Source organism: Oryzias melastigma, linkage group LG16 (assembly GCF_002922805.2).
Source record: "Oryzias melastigma strain HK-1 linkage group LG16, ASM292280v2, whole genome shotgun sequence".
Classification (NCBI taxonomy): Eukaryota; Metazoa; Chordata; class Actinopteri; order Beloniformes; family Adrianichthyidae; genus Oryzias; species Oryzias melastigma.
The window spans coordinates 12600692-12627619 of NC_050527.1; the positions used below are offsets into that span (position 1 = coordinate 12600692).

General features: G+C 38.2%; 1 protein-coding gene across 1 annotated transcript in view; it reads left to right on the forward strand.

Moving 5' to 3' along the window:
• Positions 1-18756, forward strand: part of LOC112143934 (eukaryotic translation initiation factor 3 subunit H) — a 60944-nt gene extending 42188 nt beyond the window's left edge. Inside the window, exons 6-8 of the mRNA XM_024268181.2 lie at positions 10682-10802; positions 17961-18093; positions 18496-18756. Of these exons, the coding sequence (XP_024123949.1) occupies positions 10682-10802; positions 17961-18093; positions 18496-18590 (349 nt within the window). The 3' untranslated portion in view covers positions 18591-18756. The remainder of the gene's footprint in view (positions 1-10681; positions 10803-17960; positions 18094-18495) is intronic.
• The last annotated feature ends 8172 nt before the right edge of the window (positions 18757-26928 follow it).

Below are 26928 nucleotides of genomic sequence, written 5' to 3' on the forward strand. Positions count from 1 at the left end.
AAGGTCAGAATCGGCGGCTCTGCAGTACCATAGGAACAACTGCAACAAGCTGGATAAAATAAACTCCGCTGTCTCAGTTAATGAAGGAATGTGTCACTTAGCGCCACGCTAGGCCTTCGTATTTGCTTTTAATGGCTTTAGAGGAAAATGTAGTTTTGTTGTAGAAATAATTCCTATAAAATCTTGGCTCTGCGGCGCGGACGACACTTGTTGCACCTCTAAATGATTTCAGCAAACACTACATTTACATGTGGCACGTGACATGTTCAAAAATAGCATATCCTCTCAAACTAACGAGCACGATAGGAACAAAGATCAGCCCTCCGTATCGGCTCAAACTGTGGCTCTTTAAGTCGTGCGTTTAAATCTCAGATGTTCTCAGCATCAGTCTCGAGAGCATTTATCAGCAATCATTTATGGAGATAAACTGCTGCAAGTGGAGCAACAGCAGTGAAGCTGCTAATCAAAACGCTTCCCAGGGGCAGGTGTGAGAAATTAGCACAATAAGCACAGAAAATGCTGATTTAGACACGGGAGCGCCTGTTCTTTTCATTCTTCTACGCGAGTTACTTAAACGAAAAGCAGGAGAGAGCAGCTTCTCGATATATGGCTAACCAAGCTGAGCACCAACACGGTCATTTATTATGAGTTGTCAGATAGACTTGCTTATCTTTGATGTTATTCATTTTTCCAGTATGACTGCTCTGAAGTTGAAACATAGCTTTTGATACTGCTCAAATGGGGGTGTATCATAATTGTCTTCCCCACGGGCCGACTGACAAGACTGCCCCTGCAGTGTCTTGCAAGATGAAATTGTTTCCTGAAGTTGTCAGATAGCTGCGCGGCTCCGTCCTTGAAAGGGATTGTAATGTCCATCTTTCTGCATCTTCGGCTGACAGCCCCACCCTTTTTCTACACACTTCTACTCTTTCAAAAAAAAAAGTCCACGATAATGGGTTTTATTCACTGTTTTTCCTTTTGTCTCATTTTCCAATCTGCAGCCCCATTTGTCAATGTCATCTATGTGAAAAGGCTCAGCGAGTGCAGTTTCACTCCACCAAGCAGGGTTGTTCTTACCACAGATGATGATGTTGATCAAGGTGATGGATTGCATGAATGGAAAATCATCTATGTAGCCTTTTCAACCCCAAACAGCCTTCAAGTGTCTCTGTGGCGTCACCAAATAGACTCTCCCCATCAAGGACTGCTTACACATTCAGAAACAAATGGTCATTTTTGGAAAAAAATTGCTAGAGAGGATCATAAAAATGGTCCTAAAATTTAGTAAATGCATCTTCTGTAACTCATTTTGCACAAAACGGGTGAATTTTGTCAGTTTCCATGTCCAGAGCTTTTATCTAAAATAGGCAGTTTCCTTGATTATACTGGACTGAGTTAAAATTTCAATTGTTGGTTCACGCTGTGCCGCTTCTCACAACAATACACTACGTGAACCCACATCCAAACCCCAAATAACCCAACAGAAGTCTGTAATAACATAGTCTATCTGGGCTATGATAAAACAGCTTTTTTCCTTACTCATTTAGAAAAAACATCTCTACCTGGCCCAAATTCTCAGTTTTCAATGAATTGCAGCAATCCTATTTATTGACTCACTGTGTTTGTTTACTTATTTACTCACTTATGTATGATTGCCTTGCAAGATTTTAATTTCAAACTCAAGTATGTTGTTAAATTCTGTTCACTCCCTCTTAAAATGACTGTACAGTGGCTGTCTTGTTTATCATGAGAGTTACTATCAAAGAACGATTTACAATAGTTGTAATCAGCAACAAATGAAGCTTTTTTTTTGCTTCTTACAATTATTACAGATTTGAAAAACTCCTCTCTACACACTGTATACGCTTTTCTCAGGCAGACATTCATATTTTTACACCTTTTACTCTTGTTTAAAAGCTCAAAGTTCAAACCTTTGTAAATAAATAAAAAATAATTGCAGTAAACCTGCAAATGATCAAATATTTATCTAAATGTGGCAAACTGAAAGCATTCTGTACAAGAGACACAAAAGAGATTGTTGGACAATGCTGTACAGCCAATCAGGATGCAGAGCACAATGCACTGTAAAAAAAAAAAAGCAGCTGTAAACAATAGGGAAAAAAGCAAGACCACAATAGGGGAATTGCATTATAGCAAGCAACCACTGTATTAGTAGCTGCTAAAAGCAAAAAGCAGCACTTTCATCGATTAGGCTTTTGGAAAGAAACATTTCTAATTAGAAAAATGTCAAATTTGTCATTGCAGGCAGCACAACTCCAGGTTAGCGTTCATAGTTTATCATTGTAAGCATTTATTTATTTATTGTGGAAACATGCCGGGTAGAATTGTTGGAGAAAAGTCCCAGGAGGGATCTTTGATGGAAGGGTGTCTGCCAGAGCGAAGGAGGGAGGTTTACAAAACTGCAGTGAGAGCAGCTGTGTTGCATGGAGTGGAGAAAGTGGCACTGACAAAAACAGAGGAAACAGAGCTGGAAGTGGAGAAGTTAAAGATGCTGAGATGTTCATTGGGAACGACAATGATGGACAGGCAGTAAATTAGAGGGACAGCACAGGTAGGACAGTTTAGAGTGAGTTAGTTTAGACTGATGGTTTGGTCAAGTGTAAAGAAGGGATGAAGGGTCTATTGGGGGTTAAAGTTAAGGTGGGGGTTACCTCTAGACCTTAGAGAGGATCATAGGTGTAATGAAAGAAGACATGACAGATGAGGAGATGACAAAGAACAAAAGGAGATGGAGACAATTTCCATGGCGATCCCTAGTGGGAGAAGCCAAAAGAAGAATATTTGAATATTTTATTCAGTTTTATTTTATTTTAGTCCTATTTACCGAGTCAATATTTGAGAAGTTGCAGTAATTCTAAAGCTCCCAGTTTGCATCAGCTCAGCTGCGTTTTCTTTACAGTGACCCCATGGGGAACTTTCATCAGAAAACTGATGATATTCAGCTGATTTCAAAACAAGAGAAGAATAATCAGAGGAGTTGGCGATGTGAACATATTCAAGTTCCAAAACCCACTCCACTGTGTGTTTTTAACTTGTTCTTGTTGCATTTTTCTGATGGTGGAGGACGTATTTAAAGAAAATTAAGGTTAAAACTGCATTTCATGAGCATTAAATTCCATAATTCTAATTAAAAGACCATTGGGAATGATTTTACAATAGACAATGAATGGAATGCATCTTTCTAGAGATTCCTCCTCAAACTTAATACTTTGCCGTAGTTTCTTATTTTCAAAAGATTGTTAGACGTTCTTTTAAGATATAAATAAAAAACTATTTAACCCTACGCTGAATGAGCGATTGGGATTGGAGCTTCACGCTTTGCAGTCTTTCAGCCGTTTCCACATAAATCTTTCTCCAAAGGGGAAAATTTCCTGCAAGCTTTTTATCAGATCTGTGTTTTAGCCAAGATCATGCACCGTTAGGCACAGATATGCAGAGGATTTTGTGTCCTTTTAGAAACAAATTATTCAGCTATAGAGGCAAGCCAGCAATCCTTTTTGCGCCCCAGTCAATCAGTTAAAAAGACTTCATCAGAATAAAATGTTCCATCTAAGAAGGGAAGTCATTTTCTTGGCAGCTTTGTTAAGCAGTCGCCCTCTGAACCTCCAGTTTACTGAATGTCAGCCAGTTTTTGTTTTATTTTTTTCTCTTTGCATGTCTGTTCTCTCCTGCAAATAAGAGCATGTAAAAAGCAACTCTACAGTAAAACGAATAGGCTACCATTGAAGCTGACCTTAAAGCAGACTTGGTAATGATAGGAAATCCCTAGGTAGACTTTGATTTCTAATGCAATATTGATCGCAAAGTTTGCCGCCCCTTTGAAATAATTAAAGTCTTTGGAGCTTGCAGACAGTTGGCCTACAGTGCGGAATGTATTATACAGTGTGCAGTTTTTACACTCCTATTTATCTGATAGTATTCAATGTTTTAAGCAATCTTTTCAAGAAATAATGAAGAGTAGCTTGTTGGTAAACACAGCTACCCAAATGTGGTAGAAAAGGTTTCTAATTTTCAATATCGGCAAAAGCTGATTGAACCAAGTTCATGTAGTTTCTTTCTGTTGAATACAGAAATGTTGATTCTCCGTTGGTTATTGCTTTCATTTGATGCAGAGTTTCTCCAGATCTCATCAATTTTACAACTAGCGTGGTCTTGAGTGCGCTTACCTCACACTAAAAATTAATCCATTTTTTTCCTCATCCATATTATTACTTCTGTGCTGTGGCATGGCCAGTGTCTGTCCACAGGTTTCTGTACTGTCAAAAAAACAAACTAACAGCTAATTTAACAATATTTAAAGTGGACAATAATCGAATGGAAACTAGGAGTCTAATAATTAATCAACTTAATTGATGAATTGATTTCTGTTCCTACAATCCAACCAGATCAATCTCTCTGAGACAAGTTGTTTATTGAATCAAATTGAATCAACCTATGCAAATATAAAATGGTTTCAAAATGAAATGCATCAATTACTATCAATATAATCAACCTTTGGATTGAGGCACGATAAGTTTATTCTTTGTTCTTTTTATTTAGATCAGTTAAGTTTATACATTTATGGCTGAGGTGCACTTAAAGATAAACTATGTAAAGGTTTTTATATTTCTTAAGACTTGAAGAGATCTCGTTTGCTCTATGCTTCCTCCAAAATATTAAGCAAAACCCACCCCTTTTTGGTTTCAAGCACATATTATCTTATGGCGCCCAGAGCTGCACTGGGATGATCCGGTCTGGCACAAGGCGTCTTTTATTTTCAAAAGGAAATCATACTACTCAAACAAAAAATACAAAATTCTTTTTTCTTTTTATATTTCTTTTTTTTTAATTCATGCCACAAAAGGACCAGAACCCATATTTATTAGTAAAAGATACATTGTAATGAATGCACAGCAGTATCAAAATAAGACGTTGCGGCTCCTTCTAGGTTTGGATCAGTAGAAAGAAAGCCCAACTGGCTCTTTTACTGTTAAAGGTTGCAGACCCGTGAGCTAGAGCTATTGCACCAGCTACGATGGCACCAGCGGTAGCTCTCTCGATCTTCCGGGCAGACAACTGCTGGCAGGCCAGCATAGTGAGTTCCACTGCCCAGGGACAGCAATCTGGGCAGCAGACCCCGCTAGCTCTGCCGGAGCCCGGGCAGCGGAGCTCGCTGGGTTGCTACACTGTCCACAGAGTAGCTGGCTAGCATAGCGGGTGGATTGCTTTAGCTTTATGGGCTCTGTGACAGACTGGTGAACTAACTGTCCAGGGTGTATCCTGTCTTCCCCCTGCAGTAACCAGGACAGTGTCCAGCAACCCCGCAGCCCCAGCGGGTTAAGAAAATGGATGGTTGTTCAAGGACGAAAATCACCACATTGAGCAACCATATTGGATGTATTTGTCTACTATTTGATCAAGTCACTAAAAGCGTCACATGTTCCAAGCTGAGACCCTGATTGGTTGACGCTCCACACCCGACACCCAAATCGCGCTGGAATACCTCAGATCTGGTCTGTACATTGACTTACCATTATAACTAGACGCCCTGTCGCGTGAATTATGTCCACTGTGAATACACCATAAAATTGACCAAGTGCCATCACAGCGGACGTTCAAAATGAACCGATATTAACTATGATTTATATGAACAGCCACAAAATATGATATGAATCAAATTGTTAAAATAAATCGCTACGCCCCTAATAGAAACAGGATTTGGGCTAATCCTAACAAGGTCATGAATATCATCTATTTACTCACTCACTGCCAAGACCCAACACACACATATAAAATTAACAATTGCAGCATAAATGACAGATGTTGTGTTGGCTCCTTCTAAAATAATGTCCCTGAGCTTATATTTTCCCTGCACTTCATGCCAATTAGCTTCTATATTGCTTTGACCAAAATGCTTCTGAACAAGCTTTCGTCAATGAGAATCAATCTTGACACCATCCATGGTACACGAGTGTTGCTCTGATTTTCCCTTGTCCTGGGCCATCAGTTTTCATGTTTACAAGTGACAAACTGATCAAACGTTCGGCAAACACAACAAGCTCTGAAAATGCTTTCCGTTCAACGAGGATTTCCAGAATATCTGTGGGGTTTATATCGGGGTTCAAAAGTAAACGGGGGAAACTTAAAGTAGGCTAACCCCGACTAAAATCAATTATTCATTTACTTTGAGAGTGTGGAATTGTGTAGTACAAGGACTACAAGCAGGCGATAATTAAATCATATAAATTAACACACCCTTTATGCAGGTGCATGCCTTTAATGCGGATCATGTCACACACTGTTAACATGCAAGAACGGCACCACCATAAATTCTCATTAGGTGTTTAAATAAATATGTGTTGGGCTCTTGTGTGGCGTTTGAGTGTTGGTCTGTTTGTTATTAAAAAGAACAGTTAGTGTTTTAAGAAAACTAATGGGTTGTGCTGGTGGGTAGAGTGAAACAAAATCCACTTTTCTTCACAGAGACATCTGTCGTTTCACTGGCTCTCTGGCCTTTTCTTTCTGTGTTTAAGAACTCAAATTCTCTGGTTTGGTTTAAAACCTTTTTTACTCACTGTTTCAAACAGCTTCAGATACTCATGAAGAGCATTTAGGTCTTTCTAGATCTCTATAGTGCAGAGAGCTTTAAGTATATGCTGCACTCTAGTCTTTTTATTTCTTTTTTTCTTTTTTTAATGTAGTCTTTAAACAACAAAATAAAAACAAGAAAGTCCTAATGTAAAAGAATACTATTTCATACATAGAAAAATAAATAAAAAGCTAAGACTCATAACTTAAAAACTACAACTACAACTTACAAAGCTGATTATTTAACAGTTTTTCAAGTTACTATTAAATTATTAAAAAAAATAAATTTTTGAGGTAGTTTATCCATCTGGATTTGTAATTGTGAATGTCACATTTCATTTTTTTTCAAAGTTTTTAATACTATGTTCCATAACATACATACTGAGCACATTTTCTTTTAGTTTAGTTGCAAAGAAAATAAACTATCTCACTTTGTAGTCTGTCTTTCAGTCAATTCATATGACAAACTTGCCTATGCAAACAGCAGTTATGTGCACTGAAAAAATTACAGAGAAGTTTATTTTTCTGCTGAAGACAAAGTAATATTGTGTGCATGTGTTTTTTATATATACATGCCCTTATGTCTCTCAGTATATAATAACAGGTGGGCATGAGCAATAAAATGACTTTTACCTTAAAGTAAGACTTCAGTCTCTCCAGGTGATCCAGAGCAATAGTTCTCTTGGTGTTTGTGTTAAAGCGTAAATAGCAACATGTCGAGAAAAGATGAATTCTATTGAGAAGAGTCAACCCCAGGAACCTTTATTTGTGTCTGCAAAGCCGCAATAACCTGATTTTCAGCTGCATATGTGAGCAATCGTTTTATCTCATCGTGCAGCTGCAACGTATACACAGACCGGATTAAGCAGCTCGCATTTGAAGAATTAGTGGCTGACGAGTAGACTACGGTCGGCCACATTTTTGTCACTCTTTCCAACACTTTTTACGTCACTCACAGACAAAAAAAAGTGTAAATGAAAATGGCTTCATTAGGAATTCAGCTGTAATAAGAACAGATTAAGTGAATTGAAGGCACATGTTACAGCTAACGGTGGTTTAAATTGGATAAACTGAGAGCAGGTGTTTAACATATTGTTGGTGTGTTGTTAATAGTGAAAGATAAAGCTGAAATATGGCATGTTTATTGTGTAAAGACATCGTCATGGTGTCTAGTCCTTACTGAAATGATAAAAAAGTTCATCAAAATAACACTTAAAAAAGATAGACTTACTAAAACTGAAATTGGGTGAAGTGTTCTGTCTTTTGCGTGTGCTAGTGTTTGAAGTAAAAAGGAAAAAAGCGATTAGGGTTAGAAGAAAGATAACAAATGTAAAAAGACACTCCAGCAGTGTATTTGATTAGTGAATTCAAATCTCGAGTGTCAAACACCTGTGACACTAAGGCTCAAAACAGACTTCTCTCATTTGATAATTTGTGTCTGTTCTTTTGACACTGATTTCCGCAGTGGAGTGACTCCGTGCTGTCCCGGAGAAATTTAAAATTCACACGACAGACTCATCAACACGTTAAGAGTATCTAAAGACCTTATTAGAGCTGCGCCATTCACTGTTCTTCTTTCAGAGCAGCATCATTATTCCATTGAAACATTTTGGCCTTGCAAGAGCTCCCTTGTTATCTTGAAAATGTCGAAATGGTCTTTTTAGTTGCAAATTGGCAATGCAGAGCTGGTGGATCTGCCAACAAATATAGCACATTGATTCACTGAAAAATGTCCTTTGGCGAGACACAGAATCCCAGGTTGCTTCTGCTTTTAACTGTTGGTGTGCAAGTGTGTGCGCTCTTGCGTGGTGCTTATTTTTATTTTCGTTTTCTGTCTTTTGACACACTTAGAAAAAATTGTTGGAACTTGTCTGATGCTAAAATAAAAACTTGAAATAGTCTCTGAAACAACCTGAAAGTGACAAAGGTGAGAAAAGTAACTTTATTGAAGAGAAAAATTAGACCTAACAAAAAACGATACAAATAGTTGTTTTTGATTTGTTGTTTAAAAGTCAATCATTCAACAAAAATAATTTAAGTTTGGTCAAAAAAAAATACTGGAAAGAAATCTGACCAAAAGGTTAAACTAAGGTGTGTCTATGATATATACATCTCTAAGCTTAAATTGTGTAACTGAAATCTGGCAGCCCTCAAAGAAAATGAAAAGTAGGCTTTTACAGCTTCTCCAAGCAGCTTGATGTTCCTGTAAGTCCAGCTGCATGAAGCTTAGGGTCTGTAGGACTGTAGCCAACCTCACTACAAGACAAAAACTGATGACAAATTGAAGAGATGAATAATTTAAATGGTAACTAAATAGCCCAGAATAACCTTCAAAGACATTAAAGGTCCTACAGTCAATGTGCCTCAGTGCCACATCACACCATCCATCACAATTCAAACCAAAGTAGTGTTCATGGAGTCAACCAAGGACACCACTGCAAAAAACAAACCTCAAATGTCTTTTAGACCGATGAGACACTTTTGAGCTTTTAGATACAGAAATGAAGCATACAAAGAAAAGGATCCGTCCTCGCTGTGAAACATAGAAGGGACTAAGTTATGTTCTGGGGCTGCTTTGCCACATCTCTCACAGGGAATCTGTGCACAGTACAATGAAACATCTCAAGACCATAAAGACAGTGTGGAGCAAAATGTGTTAGTCTCAGCTGCAAGTCTTCCAACAGGGTGATTACCCAACGAATAAAAACATCCAAGAATGACTGAGAACATCAACAACACTGAAGTGGCCTTCCAAGAACTCTGATCTAAATGGTACTAAATAGGGGTGTGCCAAAATATCGATATTGCGATATGTCGATATATTTAGTCCAGCGATTGATTCTTGGTTGGTACTCACCAAGTATCGATCTTTTATTTGAAGAGGCTGTAAAATGTTATATTCGTCATCCTTTGGTGAGACATTCCTTTGGAGGTGGATAGGGGCGAGAGTGGCTGTTGTGAGCACAAATGTACCTGGCAGCTTCTTGAATTATTAAATTTTTGTTTAGTTGTTTACAACAATTTTTCATTAAGTAATGTGCTGTTCATGTTTACTACTATTAACACTGAATTTTACAGATAATTCTAATTCAATTGATTGTCAGAGACGGTATCACTAATTTGCACAAAAGTGTCTATTATTTGTTGCACAAAATAAGACACAATTCATTTATTATGATTGTGTTGAAGCTAAACAAATAAATGGGGATATATTTTCCTAAAAAAGGTTTTCTTTTATATAATGTAAGTTATTAGAGTTGATTTTTTTTTTTACACCAATTATCAATACCGTGAGGCATGTATCCTGTATTGCTTCGTATCCTGAGGTACCCAGTGATGCCCAGCCCTAGTATTAAACGTCTTTGGAAGGAAGTGAAATATGACATTAAGGTAAAACCTCCAAACAGACTGCAGCAATTGCCTCAAACGGTTGTCCAACATGAACTAAATGAAGCTAGGATAACTTTTCTTTCTCTCTTTTCTTAATTTTATTTCATTTAGTAACAATATATATCATCGAAATAATACTAAATAAACAAAACAGTTAATAAATGAAATCATCTTTTTTTTTATAACCAAACTACTCAAAACCATTATAATTAGTTTATTTTTTGTATTTCTTTTTAATTATTAATACTTCCAGGTTATTTTTCCAAGCTTTTTTTTTCTTTTTATCGATAGAAAGACACCAGCATTTGTACTTTATAGACTTATAGTTCAGTAAAATCCTTGGTAACTAGAGCAGAGGAGCCTCTTATTGATATGACAGATCTATAGACTTGAAACTGTCTAACAAACGGCGAAGGTCATCAAGATTATTAATCCCTTTGGTCAGTCCCCAACTGTCGCTTGTCAAAGCCCTGACCCACACATTGCCCCTTATTATAATAAAAATGATATGCATGATAATAAGAGACATACCTGAGATTAGGTTCCTATGCGTTGCTTTAGAGCTGTAGCTTGTTAGCGTCACATAAGAGTAATCAGCAACAATAAAAAATAATGTTTTGAAGGAATGCTTCTTGTTGTTTTTTACTTCTGTTGACCAAACACAAACTTTTTTGAATGACATGAAAACATTTTTTTTTTGCAGCAATCACTTGGAGAAGAGCCTTCAGCTGCTCATGGACAGAGTGGATGACATGAGCCAGGAAATTGTCAAATACAACACCTACAGTCGCAACCTGAGTAAGCAGCAGCAGCAGAAGCATCAGGTAAATCTTGCATGCACACTCATAGGCACACAGGCTTTCAGCAGCCAAAGTGCCCACACCTCCTACACAATGAGCCAGAGCAGAAACCACATCGGCTTATCAGCATGCGTGTTCACTCCTTACACGCAAACACACATGCATGGGTATTCACAAACAAACACATTCTCAGCAGGAAAAAAAAAACAGCAGCTATATTTCTGGAAGAGATGGACATGACCGGTTGTGGCTATAATCACAGCAGGCAAGCAGTAGAGGAAGTAGGTAACACAAACACACCCACGTACACACTCTGGGCTTGAACATTTAAGCACACGCATCTCAATAGCAACAACCACTGTCACCATAAAATGTTAAATACACATTTGTCTTTACGCTAAAGCTTTACAGTCAGTGAGATGGAAGTTCTTTGGAGAATGAATGAATTAATTCACAAGCCAAACAACCGTTAAATGAAGACATAAATAAATATGCATTTTTGTCTTGTTTGGGTAAATTGTCTTCTCTCGTTTTCATACCGGTGACATTTGGATGTCATTGAGGAAAGCAGCAGGACGCACAAGAGATGCTGCAAGTTAGACGGTTTTTCCTGTTCAGAGACGGTAGCTTAATTAATGCGAAGCAGCAGGACAATCAGTTGGAAAGTTTAGTCCTCGGTGGTTCAAAAGCGCAAGAGAAATTCAAATTTTGTACAGTACACAAGTGAAAGCAATTGATTTACAGTTACCAAGACTCAAGTTATTTACTGGCACACAATGTACTAAATTTTCAATCTAACTGTGAAAGTTTAGTCGGCAGAGAGAACGTTTTCCTTTCATTACAGTCCATTTTTTTTCTTGTTTTTTTTTTACAATAAAATGCAGCACTTTGAGGTTATAGAACATTTGAAAAATGGTTGTTGTTGAAGACTTTAGGGTTAAAGAACACCCAACACTTCAGGTTCTGCTCTCTATGAAAGATTGACATTTTTGTTCAGTTCACAGTTCAAAACCCCCTATGGAAAATTCTGAAGTTGCTTCAGCAACTTTTTCCACAGTTAACTTCATAGTTTTTGGTGAGTAAACATTGTAAAGTTTAGCGGATGCCTCAGTTTTTATTGTGGTAAAAGTTGAATATAGAAATAAATGTCTAAATATAATTAAAACGGGGACCCCCGTGCACACAATATTAAATCAATTGTCCACCCACACCGAATGGAATTGGCATAAAATTAATTTACAGTACAGCGTCTTTGATTTACCATGCTAAAAAGTTGCTTCTTGACAGTTTTCCAAAAGTCTGATAACCTGTAGCTTTTGCTGCATGTAGGAGGAGATTCTGTCAAAATCTTTTCTTGAATTCATCATGGTGGACGCAGATTTTGAGAGATCAGGGTTATTTATTTAGAAGAGCTGAATAAAAGCATCCGTCCACGTCTCCGTGTCTAGATTCAGATCTCCCAGTGAGGAGCAGCAGCTGTCCTCAGCCACTGCTCCTGCAACAGGGACGTGTCGTCAGGGGGAGGGCAGTATGGCAACCCAAAAGGATCAAAAAATCATCAGGAAAAGCGGACCTCACCTGCTCATGTACTACAGATAGTGATAATTATTTGTAATATTTAAATGTTCTGACAGTTGGTTTCCATACTACAATTAATACCCCAAAATAATGAAACTTAACTTTAACTTTAGCTTTTTAATTTAAGATTTAATCTAGACATTGGGGGGGAATTTTGGTCTCCCGACATGTAAACGTAATCAGAAACTAGATATTTTTACATTTTTGTTCATGTTTAAAGTTCAAATATGTGTGAGTGTATATTTATGCTTTGAAGTACTTTATATATATTATCTCAAATATTTTTTAAAGATTTTCAAAAAGTAATTTAAGCTTCTATCTTCTTGTTTGTTTGTTTTTTTTTTCTTTACAAAAAATAATCCAATTTGTGACCCTAAAACCAATCTGAACTGTGAATTTTGTGATCTGTTACACCCCTAGTAAGGATGAAAGATATGCAGACAGGTCACTGGTTTATCTTCTGGCAACAAGAAGCGCTCACTCACAAACCAGTCAGTCCACCATAGGCACCTCTGAACTGTGAGTTCCTGCAGAAAACACGCTGGCAAAGAGGAAACATCTGAGCTCCACACTGAGAAGGTGCAGCTGGGATTTGAACCAGAAATCCTCTCGCTGGAAGGCAATAGTTATAACTCCACATCTCATGTCAACACGCTGCAGGTTTAAAATAATTCCAGACCTCACAACCCTGACACTACAAGCGGGTGTGATATCAGTCACATTCAGTCCATAAAGGTTAATTTCAATCCCCGCTGGACCTTTTCTGTTAAAAATATCTAAAGTCACACTCAAAACGATTCTTGTCCCAAAAGAAATGGAGAGAAAAAAAAAGCGGGCAGGCTAAAGGTGAAACCTTCTTCTCTGACACAATCAGCCTAACAGGGACAGCTTTTCAGAGTTGAAAATCCTCTGCAGTGAAATTGCTGCAGGATTTAACAATAGAAACTATGTTAACTCAAAAATGAGAACTGCTCAGAAACAAGTAAATCCCTGAAACCAGAACCACCGGTGCAAGTGAGCAAAGACATGGGTTTGCATTCAGACCATTTTATTTTCTTCAATTTACTGTGAGGCCCAAGTGACTGATATTAAACCTGTAATATCTATCATTTAAGTCAAGTGATGTATTTCTACCTCAAACTGGCACCATTTACCCTTTTCTTTTAACTGTTGTAGTTTATTTTTTAGCTAAGAAACAATATTTTATGCTTGATGTGAAGAAAAACAGGTAGAGACAAGAAATACTTCAGGTAACGTGAGATCATGTGTGGAGTTAGTCTTTGCTAACAGGAAATGTGTCTGCATCACAGCTAAATGCAGGCACTCAACTAAACAGTCATGGATTCACACGTTCACTTCAAGTGCAACTATTCAAAGCGACATGCTTAGAAACCCCAAAACAAAACATTCTCACACACGCATCAAGAGAGCTTCTTACAGAATCTACACCCTTAGCTTGAAGCATCAGGAAACTCTGGGAAGAAATGGAGACACAAACAGCACAAGGTGTCTGATGTCCAAGCACACACCTACGTTTCAATAGCTGCATCATTTGCTAAAAATTGGCCAAAGTGAGGAAATATCTGGTGTATTCTTGGCGATCAGTCTGAGTCATCATCATCATCTCATCTAAAAGTGGACAAAGCTAGAACCAGACTCGTATACAGCAAACGGGGAAAAGCACCATACATCAGCATACGCAGCTCTCCATATGCAGACCAAAAAAAAGTAAACGCACACCTACATATGTATCATCCCCAGGCCATGCGCCCACATTTTCAGACCATTATGATCCATCATCCTCTCTGTGCTGAGCTTCTCATCATCACAGCCTCCAAGCCTTACCCCCCAACACACACACACAGTATACAGAACCCCTTTAATGGCGTCAGCTTTTTTCATGTTTCACACAATTCTCCATCATGAACAAATTGTGCGCACTGAGAAAAAGAAAGTGAGCCTCTATTAAACCTTTCAGACATCTACAGTGCGTGCCCCTGGTAATCTTGTGCTATTGACCCTGCTGCTTCCAGGACAAATGGAACCTTATTAATCATCATAGAAAGTTGCAAAAAGCTATTGTGCTGAGAGGATCCCATTTTTCTTTTAGAGAGCTCTGGAATTTAGCAAATTTCCTGACACAATCCCCAGTCAAGTCAGATTAGGTTCCATGTACCTAGAGTCATCAGTGTGGGACATGTGTATCTCAAATAAAAATACACAAAGTCAGTACCGATAAATTTATGTGTTATTAGCAAAATCCACTTAAGTGTTATGATTATAAAAAATCTACATTATACTTATTTTGTACAGAATTTTTGTGGCAAAACTTAAATCTTGTCTAAGTGAATGATAAAAAAGACTAAATGTGTGTTGAACAAGGTACTTCCTCCTCATAAGATATTCATGGATGGCATTAATTCATAATATATTTTGCTCAGGAACTGGTAAACAAACTTGAAACCCTTCCTGATTATAATTTGATGTTACACAGGTCTTTGCATGTATATATATATATATATATATATATATATATATATATATATATTGTAGTAAAACCTATTCCAATTTTGAGATTCAGAAATGCTTTTTCCTGAAATAAATAATAGTTGCTTTTGTTTAGAAAATAGAGAAAGGATCTTCAGTAAAAACTCACATGCTGTCTGGGTTGGTGTGACAAAAGGAAGGTCAGAGAATGAGTGGAGGGCACATTAATGGTTTGATGAAAGGGGTTTTGGAGGCGCAGTGTGAAAACAGAAAAGCACGGAAATTGATTTTTCTTTCTATCGTTTTTTTTTCTCTTTTTCTTTTTTTAAAGAAAGACCTGAGCCAGAGGGGTCCAATGGATAATTAGAACTAATCTGAGAGGAAGATGGTTGCAGTAAACTCTTGTACAAGAAGCAACATGATACTATCAATTACCATGTTCCCATCAGAACCAATGTATTCAAAATAAAAGGGAATGAAGTAAGCTTTAAAGTCTGTACATTAGGGGGAAAAAAAGGAAAGATCCATAGTAAGTTTTCAAAGAAATGATATTAAATGCACTTCCAGCTGTGTCTAATCTATTTGATAATGTCTGTCTTATCATGAGAGTAGGGTCAGCTGCTATCATCTTCGGATGTCTTTCCCTCTTAGCTTATAATAAACTGGTGTAGCTCGGGTGAATTTTTATGTCTGATCCATAACAGCTTTTAATCATTTATCTAAAGACAAAAACACACCAAGATCTGCTTTTCAATACTGAAGGTTCAGTCATCAATACTGTGAGTTGTCCCACCTAAAAAGATGAGAGGTCTGTAATATTTGTCATAGACACACTTCTACAGTGAGAAAGAATGTAGAAAATAATCCAGGAAGTCACAATGTTTATTATATAACGGAACAGAAAATAAGTAACTCTCTCCAAGAAAGACTTCTGTCCTTCATAGACCTGTTACTTCTTTTTAAGAAGCTCTTCTATTCTCCACTTGTTACCTGTATTAATGTCACCTGTTTGATCTGTATAAAAGACAACTGTCCCGCACCCTTAATCAGTCAGTCTGCAACCTCTCCACCAAGACCAAAGAGCTGTCAAAGGACACCAGGGACAATATTGTAAACCTGAACAAGACTGAAATGGATCAGTAAATAAGCAGCTTGATGGGAGATCAACTGTTGGAGCAATTATTAGAAAACGGAAGAAGTACAAGATAGAGGAGAGGAGAAGTATTGTAAGGTCGTATGGTCAGATGAAACCAAAATGGAACTTTTTGGTAGAAAGGTGACTTGAGTTTTAAAGGGGAAGAATTAATTAGTTAGAATACCACACCCACTGTGAAGCATGAGGGTGGAAACATCACGATTTGGGAGTGCTTTTCTCTAAAAGGGATAGAACAGCTGATCTGTGTTAAGGAAAGGATAATTAGGGCCATGTATGGTGAGATTTTGGGTAAAAACCTCCTATCATTGAGGACTTTGATGATAAAGCAGGGCTAGATATAGTCCAATATCACAATACCGTTGTCTCAATGGGCTTCACACTGGTAATTGCACAAAAATATAAAACCAGTCTTAAAATATAAACAATAGCTGGTTGCTAAACTAAACTAATCAGACCAAGCTAAACTGGGTATGGCTCCCATTTGACTCACCTTCTCGGTTGGGAAAAACGGCTTAAAATAAAAGAAAAAAAACTGATTCCAGTGGAAAAAAAATATGCTTATCTAACTCTTAAACGACACAATTTAATAGTGTAGCAGATGGGCTTCAGCCAGATGGAGCTGGGGCAGCTGGGAGGGAATGAGACAAGACGAGCCAGAGGTGAGGTCCACGGCCAAGAAGAGGAGCATAGACGAGCCACCTGGAATCTGAAATCACATGACCAACACATATATCACACTGCACCAGACAGAGGCATGGAGAACTAAACAATACAATCTGCATGGAAACAAAGACCAAGATAGCAGCTACGGGGCGGCTTACATGGCGAAGAGCTACAGGAAACATTTGACCTCTGTTGTTGACAACCAGGGTTACATTACAAAGTATTGAAGTAAACTTTCGTTATTGACCAAATAACAAATTTTCCACACTAATGGATTCTTTAAAAATGAGACAATTCATTCTGTCTTACAGTTGAAGTATATCTATGATGGACATTACATTCAAAACTCATCTTTTAAAGTGGGATTGTAAAAAACAAGTCTAGTTCCAGATCACAAGAAGGTTTTTTTTTTAAATATAATCTTTCAATGAGACATAAGTCTCCAATATAAATCATAAAGTGCATGTGAATCTCAATACCAGGGTTTAGAGTTTGTGGTTGGAGAAAGTTTGTACGCAGCTTGACTGAGACGAACACTTTGAATGGAAAGGTGGGGAGAAACAGAGGAGCTCTGTTGGCTTGAAGATACTTCGGCAAGGAGTGCACCTTCACTTAACTTTGACATTACCTTCCAAAGTGTAACTTTATTTCTTTGTGCATTTTATGAGGATAATATTCCGTGTGTGTTTGGATGTTAAGTGGGAAAGAAGCTCAGAGGTTTTACACATTATCATTCTGGTTTTGTGCAGACATGCTGTGACTGTACATGATAGGAAAAAAAACACATTAAACACTTTTATTTTCCATTCTTCTTGTTGGTATCTTATACTGATGCACAATGCGGGGTTTGAATGAGTGCTCTGAACTCGCTCCCACACCGCATCCTTGCTTGAACCAGAATATGTCAGTCTCTCCTCCATCTTGCCAAATTAACAAGGATCTCCAGAGACATGGCACCTCACTGATTTACTGACTCTCAGCCCACCACATATCCTTCCCGCTCGCACTCAGAACTCCTCTCAGAGTCTACCCCATATCTGCTTTCATCTCTACATCTCACTTCTTTACTTTGTGTTCTCTGCATTTCTCTTAACTACAAGCTGTCTCTGCTTTGCATTTCCCTGCTCCTGCCTTTCCTTACCTCCAACTTTATTCATCTCCTTTTTATTACTCCCACTGTCTCATGTCCTTGTTAGTCTTTTTATCACAATCTTATTCTGCCAGGTCTGCTCATCCTCCACTCCATTCTCTCCTGTCCTGTGTTTACTCCACTAATGCCAACCTTTTCCGGGTCGCAGTACCTCCAGAGGCGGCAGCAGGAGAACGCTCAGCGACAGAGCCGGGGAGAGGCCCCGCTGCCTGAGGAGGACATCAGCAAACTGTTCAAGCCCCCTCAGCAGCCTCCACGCATGGACACGCTGCTTATTGCAGGTACGCACACACTTCCAGCTCCTGTCATCAACCCCCGGAACGCCCCCCCTTCTCCCCTCCCCCAAATCCCATCAGCCGCCTCTGCTTCCCTCACTGGAGCTCAGGTTCTGTTTTGCAATTATCTCTGCCATTATCTTGAAATTACATTAATTTAAAGTTTATTGACTCAATCTCCAACTCCACCGCCCCTTTGCCTGCCGTTTCACGCTGTTCGTCTCCACCTTCTGCAACGTTCCCATCCTGCTGTTTACTCCACTCCCTGCTAATTCAGTGTTTTGCTGCTGCTGCTTTTTTTTTTTTTTTTTCTTCCACCTCCGCTCGTTTCAATGTATGGATGTGTGTTCATCCACATATATATATACTCATGTTTCTGTGTGTGTTTGTGTGGCGGTTCTCCAACAGGGCAAATTAATAACTACTGCCAGAATGTGAAGGAATTCACCTCGCAGAACCTCGGGAAGCTTTTCATGGCAGAAGCCCTCCAAGGCCAGAACTAGAGGGGACGCAAGCAGCTAACCAGACGAGGATGCACAAACACTGAAACGGCAAAATCATCGATTGTAGTTTGTTACATTTTTTGGTTTTAATTCTGCAAAAGTTTATGTAAACAAAAACAAATTTGATAATATTTGATTCCAATAAAAGTTTTGCATCTCCGCTTGATCTCCGCCTCTTTGTGTGTTTTGCTGTGAGCACCCTGGTGCACAGTCTGGGGAGGTGACTTCTTTCTGCCACACAATATTTTTGTTGATTATTAATCTGGGTAAATTAGAGCCTGCTGGTAATGTGATTTAATTGTAGAGTTACATATCATTTATAAGATAATTGCTGCACGCTTTTTCTTTCACAGTTCAAACTTCAGGTAGGTGGAGTCAGTTAGATGTTTAGATTTCCTGCTCTGGTTCACAAGGGAAGTGTGGGAGACGTACATCATGTCTTTTTTTCTTTCAAAGTATGACAGCACAAACAATTATGAGACATTGAGCTGCAATCAAAACACATTTGTTACCACCCATCAAATATCACATTAGAAATAACACGCAAAGTGATGGAAAAAAAGATATTTTAGGCTAATTGCTGATGAAAATGAATCTAAAACCTATTTTAGTAATGCAATTCACAATTAAAAAAAACGATATATAAATACAAATGTGAGATTACATATAAACCATTAAAAACTAAATATTTTCTACAATAAAGTTTTATTCTTTAAAGTAGAAAACTGTCACTTCTGATTGTTCTTTAAAAAAAAAAACCTCAATATTAACTGAAGTCTTGACTCCTCAAAAAATATCTCTCTTGTAGATGCCAAAATGCTAATTACTGAATAGTAAATAAATGTAAAACCGATCCCTGGACTAAACGCCGAATACGAAGGTTAGGAGCTTTGCGGTTAATAATAGTTCGACAGGTCAGCAAAGTACAAAACCGGCTCAATAATCGAGATGTTTCACCTCTGTTTCTGTGCGCTTGTAGTTGTTGACCAGGGAGAACAGCAACACCCTGTCAGAGCTATTGAATTTCATTGATTTGAACAGGCCTCTGCCTCCTCTGGGCCACCAACCTGCTTCAAAAAGTGCTACGTCTACCTAAATGTTAAATTCATGACGGGACTGTAAATCAGGCCGCGCCGTTGGATTGAAATAAATTTCTGGAATGAGTTCCAACAAAACAACGTTATTGATCTCCGAAAGGACATTCTGGTTGTCCTATGCCCTTAAGGGCTGGAGAAAAGTGTCACTGCAGACAAACTTTTGTTCTTCCTGGACTTTACTTGTATGGATGCTGCATGTCTATCAGTTTGGTGTCAGTCAAGTGTCTATGAAATGGCTCACAATAAACCTTCTCCACACAAGTTGCATTTTTTGAAAAGTGTTTGTTTATTAGAACTCAACATACAGACTTTATTTTGGTTGGAGATGCTTGTCAGGTGTGAAACACTAAGATTGACACCTCTTCTTCACTTAATAAAGGATCCAGCTGTGTGCTGTTTAATATTGAGCACAGTGGAGGCAGATCACTTCATGTTCCAGTGTAATTTATTTATTTATTTTTGGTAAGAATTAAGAAACTGGATGTTATTTAATTTAGGAGCAAACATAACCTGTAATTGCAAGTCAACCAACATGACGGAGGCTTATTAGAGAAGCGACACATGAGCCGGAAGTCGTTCCTCATATTTTCCTGACACGCAGGCTTCATAAAAAATATTAATTTGCAAAGGAGGGATCGGGTGACATCCATTAATTAAAGGCATCTGAAGCTTTGATGGGCTCACCTATCTTTTTGATTGGTTTATCAAGCCGTGACATTTTTTTTTTCTTGCATAGCTTTTTTTCATTTGTGTCCAGTGGATCTAAAACAGGTGAGTGAGATCTTGATGGCCACTGCCTTTGTTTGAAGAGTTATAAGCCTGAAATTTCCACTAAAGCTTGAATGCGCAGTGTGAGGCCACAGAGGCTGGATTCACCCCTGCTGGGCAACAGTGGCAACGCTTCAGATGATATTTAAAGTGACAATGTTTTGATTGGAGCAGAGAGCACTTTGGAGTGGATTGTGTAGTCACTGCAGGGCTCAAGGGCAAAGGGGGCGGAGGTGGAGTGGGGTCAAACTGCTGGTGTGCCACCAGTCACTCCAGATGAGTAGAAATCCTGACATTCCAACAAATGTCTTGCTATTTTAGCAAAGAGCAACAAACAATAAAGATAAAATTAATTTTATCATTTACTTTTGACTTTCTCTACACATTCAAGACTTCCAGTTCCTTTTTAGTTTTAACATTCATTTAAAAACTTCAAAAGCTTTAGACTAAACCACAAAAAATATACATTTTTGACGAGAGTCTAAACCTTAATGTCTGAGAGAAAATTTGCTAAAGATTTTAGCCTTTTTTGTAACCAGTAGTCAGAATCCACAAATGACATGAGGATCTCTGGACTTTAGTAGAACAACATCAATATCTGTTTGAAAGTAAACTCACTGGATGGTAAAATAAAATATCTGAACCTCGAAGCTGAATGTTAAAATTTTAACACAAACCACAACATTTAGAGGGTGGAGCCTCCTGAAGACGAGAAGGTTTTTAAACTTTGCAGCTGGACATATTTTACTGATGCTTGTAGGTTCCATAGGACGGATGTTTTTGTATCATAATCCCATCATGATCCCTATTTGCTAGACATAAGGGAGACTTTTATGGATTTTTAACCCCCCGGAAAAATAAAGAAATAAAATTGGGTGTAAGTTTTATTTAATAAAAGTTGCCGAATCACAATAAAAATTTAGAACAGTTGTCAACTTTCTGATTTAGCAGATTATTGACCAGATTAAGCCATCGTAGAAATTAACTTCTTTTATGGTTAGTGAAAAATAAACTGCATCCACTGCTGCCTTTTTTTTGTGGCCAAGAACACATTTCTTGAGGATATAAATGTATATTAAACTCAACAATTCACTGTAAAATGTATAAGTGCCAAATTAAACCCATTCATTTTCTAAAGCCGTTTTGTCCCTTTCAAGGGCTGCTGGAGCCTAACCCAACCACTCGTTGGTAAAGGGAGGGTACACCCTGAACAGATTGCCGGTCTGTCACAGGGCCACAATCGTACAACAATACAAATCTTTGGACAATTTAGATTAACCAATTAACCTATTAAGCAGGTTTTTGGCCAAATAAGCACAAATTTGAATGATTCTGATGTGAGAAGACAACCATTCTGGAGACGCCTGTTTCTTCTTCAACCAATCACAGTCTTAGTATCCCGAAGATCTGCGTATTGGTTCTTTCATGAAGAAAAATTCTAAACTGATAGAAGGCAGATGTGAAATGAGGCGGGAAACATGACATCATGTGGCGTTCTTGGATTTGGATATCTAGATCCCATCTACTGTAAATAATTAGCATCACAGCTAGAAACAGGAAAGTCATGTGAGGTTAGCCTTAACTTTTTTGTGAAACTTTTAATCCCTTCGTTTTTATGCAAAATCCTCTAGATGAAAAGGTTTAAATCCCCGCCTCATCTGGACGTCTTGGCTTCTTGAGGTTCCTCTTTGACAGTGCAGTATGGTGATTGGCACAGGTGCTGCAGCAAATGTCACTTTAGTTAAGCCGGCATCACTGACAGAGGTCTCCGGGGTCAGGGGGATGTAGAATATGTCAAAGCAATGAAGACCGCTTTGACATGACTTGTCCACTGATAATAAAAAAATCATTTAGCCTCCATTACAAGTTGAAATTAAGTAAACACAACTTCAGAGGAAATATAAGGCTGTTTCCACACATTTTAATAGCCTCTCCAGACGAATAAAGAATAAATTTTAGACTCTCCATAAATAAATATAAATGCTATCAGCCACATATTGCTAATCAAAGGAACTTTTACAAGATTTTGTATAGGAGATGTATCCTTCCTTTGCTCCAATTTGACCAAAAGGAAAGGAGTTCGCAATAGTTTTGAAGAATCGTCCACGGCTGGATCTTTGTTGAAGCCAGAGATCTGAAGTTTTCTAGATCAGAGATTCAAACCTTCTCCCTTTTCCCTTTCCTTTATCTCTTGCTTTTTTATATATGGAATGCAGTGCAGGGAGGATTTCAGGTCATTTTGCTAGAACTTGGACTTTTAAATTGGCAATAACCTGATCCCTCATGTGTGCAAAGTCTTTGGAAACAAATCAAAGACCAAAAATGCTGCAAAAAATCCCAAAGAAAATATGTCACATTTAAACAAAGACAATATTTTAACCCTAAAATACCAAGGGTATACCACAGAAAACAGACTAGCTATAATGCAACAACCTTCCACTTACAAAAATGTCAAAGATTGAATCAGAATTTCAGTTTGTTTGAATGCAGCCCTCTTCGGTCAACATCTCAGAGTCATGGGCTGCAAAAGGTGTTTGCACTGATGCCAGTTTGTTTCCATACCGAATCCTCCTGGGCTGCTGCTGCTGCTGCTGCATAGCTCTCTCTGAAACAGCAGCAGTCACAGCATTGAAGAGCATGTCAGCTCTCTGCTGTCCATTCACAATTCATGAACTGGGTATTCAGCAGCAAGGCCATGCCAAGACTTCTATGTGGTCAATGCTGCACTCATACGTCACATGAGGATGATCCGTGCGGACAAGAGACATTCCTGTTGTTTGAGCAATGGGAGTTGCTAATCCCCGTGTGTTGCAACACATCCGAATTAGATACATTCTAATTTCATCTTGTAGATTCTGTATATACTTTTTCTACATATAAAAGAAATTAAGCAAAATATATATTAAAAAAAAAAAAATATGGCATGTTTGATTAAAAAATAGTTTGCATGTTCTCCTCGTGCATGTGTACTCTGGCTTGCTTCATACGTTGATTGATCGTTATGAATTGCTAGATGTGACTGTGTGTGCATGGGTTTGTGATTGTGTGCGACAGACTGGCGACTTGTCCATGGTGTACCTCTTTCTGTAATTTTACTGAAACACATCTCACCTAAACATTGGTTAGAACTTTAACCTGTTCAAAATAATAAATTATACAGACTGACCCTTAAAGTAAATAGTTTCTGTATATTTTTTTAACTAAATAATGTTTTACTCTATAAACAATTTCTAAGATCTTAACATAAACAATGCCCTTTGATTTCAAAATTTAGTCAGACCTAATAAAGAATTGGTTGATTCACGATATCCTTCTCTGTTAACTATTCTAATAGCTTTTTTTTTGTAGTTTAACCAAAGATTCCATGATAGGTTTTCCTCTATTTCCTTAAATTTCTGCACAATATGAACAACTAATGAACAGTAAACAAGATACAAACTATTTTTGCTTAATACATGACTGATTATAAACAGAATACCAATAGATCTAGAAACATTGTGTTTGATTGATTGATTGAAAAAAGTCAGGAGTCATTTAGCTTTAGTTTGTCTCTGAAAACGGTGTTCAAGTAAATCCATGTCAGCCCATTTGTTCTCACTCATGAATTTAGTTGTAGAAAGTACCTTTGCTCCATTGCGCTATTTGTTCTGATATTTCATCTGTTTGGAGGAGACAGGTGCAAAAGCCCAGAGCAGCAGCTGCATTTTCCACCTCCCACAGCATCCTGCAAAGCTGACCGTAAGACGGCTGTGACTTTTTTGCAAATGAACGTTCTTCAGTCTGAGGCGAAACTCGGCCCTCGCGCTGAGCCTGTGGTCTGCTGATGCAACGCAATCATTTCATTTTCTGCTCCAATGTTTTTCTTTTCCAAAGTTTTCTCTGATGTCACTTTTATTCTCAGTGTGTGCAGATTACCCACACTTTGAACTGAACATGGGAAGCGAATGAGGGCTTTAGCTCTGTAAACAGCCATTTTGGAGGCTAAAATAGGAGATGATGCTTAATTTGGATTATGGGATTTGTCTCTGCACCTCCAGATTCCAGAGGAGGAGGCTGGGAGATGTCAGGGGGATATAAGTTTGGTCTCATTTAATCAGCGCGCTCAGCCCGCGCGGCCCTGACCCCAGCAGTAATTTATTACCGCTCAAACACAAACACAAGCTCTTTCACTGTGCCTGCCACCGCCCTGTCATTGGTGATGGAGAGAATCAGCTGGCTGAATATAATGAAACCCGTTATTTCCCTGTCAACTGTGAATACTTTTTCTTCCTCCTTTCTCTCTCTCTGTTTCTCTCCATTTTTTCCCCCCTGCCCAGATATTGCTATGGCAACAGTGGATCCTGTATTGAGTAGCTGTTGAGGATGTAAAGTAGTTCCCGTGGAAAAATAATCTTGCAAATCCCCAAAACAAGAGCAGATGCAGTTGTAGGAGAGGTGTGGGTTTGGGATTTTAGCACTTAAGGGATTATTTACACAAACTCCACACAACCAACATTGAAACATGTTTTTTTTTCTCTATTTTTTTTACACGCCAATGCTCTTCAGCACCTGTCACTTAGGCAAGTCTTTATTTGCCTTATCTCTTTTATTTCTTCATGGTCAATAGATCTTCATCTTTGATTGGCAACTGTATAGATTGAGCGCAGCGTTGGAGTTGCAATTTGTCTCTGCCTCCCACCCAATTTGACGGCTGTCACCCAGCAGCGCCACAAATCCCACAGGCCATTATGAGGCTGGTTTAATCCCTAGAACAGCAGCAACAGGAGCCTTTCAAGGAGGGTTTCTGAGCATGATACCCTGTCTGTCACATGCAGCCGCGAGCTTCAGGCAAGGTTACAGTGCACCGTTGTGATCCCACTCCATCACCAATGTCTTACCCTATCCTTAAGCCACTGAGACAAATGTACTGCACAAGATCAAGCACATGTTCTATGCAATCTTTGATCACCTCTTTACTACTAGCACTTGAAGTAATCCCCGGTTGTTGCACGTGGCAAATGGAGTATTTCTTGCCGACTTAATTTTGCATGTCCTTGTAGTTTGGTTGACAAAACTGCCTTTTGGTAAATTTATTCAGTGCTCAACATTCAGCTGTGTTTTCTGATTATGTAAATTCCCATCTTGTAATTTCTCTTGGGCTGTTCTCGTCCACTCTCAATTTGACGTATGGATTTTAGTCTGTCAAATTATGCATTATATTGCTGTGAAAAGTGATTGTGTTCTGGAAAATGCAATGTAATATACCACAGCTTTACACAACTGTTGGGGTCCCATAAGTGGGAGTCTTAAAGTAATGAGCTCGGCTTTGCATGCAGTTATTGGTGATGTGAGCAAGCAGGAGCAACAGCAAAAGTTCTTTGAGCTCAGAATCGTTGGACCTGCATGTATGAGGAAGCTGCTGCTCTGTGTTTGAATGGATATCCAGCTGAAGGACACAAACTGTTCTTTTGACAGTGACGTTTGTAGCCAGAAGAGGAAGGATGGTTCGAGCGAGGCGTAAAAGAAGCAAAAGACAATCCTTCCGTTTACATGCATGGCAGACTCAGGTACATACGGTGGCCTTGAACACCAACAAAAACACATTAAAGATCACAGTGACGATTAAAAAGCAAAACAAAATAATAAAAATACATTATATTTCAGAAACCAAATCTCAATTCCAGAAAAATCATCACTGATTGGATGATGACGTTTGGATTTTGTTCATTTGTGTCTTTAACATCCACATGCTAATGATTAGTTTGAGGCATATCCAGTATTGCTTCATACCAAATATCTTCAAATAAAGTCAAGAAACACGACTGATGGACAAATGTCATCATCCAATCAGAGATGTCCCATGGTACATTTTCCAGTTTCCGTAAAAAAAGAAAACAAAAGCAATTTCCAGAGATCATAATAAAATATTGAAAAAGGAAACAAAGTAAGAAAATGGAGAAGGTACGATGGGACATCAGTAATTGGATGGTGATGTTTGTTCATTAATTAAATGGAAAGTTGTTTGGTATTAAGCGATATTAAATATCTAATCAGAGAACTTTTATTAGTATGCTATGCAGACATTGACAACGTGTTTAAAAAAACCCTCAAAAGTCAAACATCATCTTCCAATCAGTTAGTCGCATTTTACCGACCTTTTCCATATTTAAAATTTGGTTTACTTTTTAAAGATGTCATTTTGATTTCTTAAAATTGTTTTTGTTTTCGAAGATGTTTCTCTTCGCAAACCTTACAAAAAAACTCACATTTATTAATCAGGTAGATCGGGGAGCTTGTGCTCTTCGCCTGGGTCGTTATGACATCACAACGGTCCATTAATTCAAACAGAGCATCTGGTGACAGTTTGATTGACAGCGGTTTAAAAGGAGACTCAGAAATGCAAAAACAAAATGATTTATTTCTACATTTTGTTCTCTTTCATAAGAAAAATGCCACACTTACATGTTAAAAACTCAAAAAACATGATTTTTATA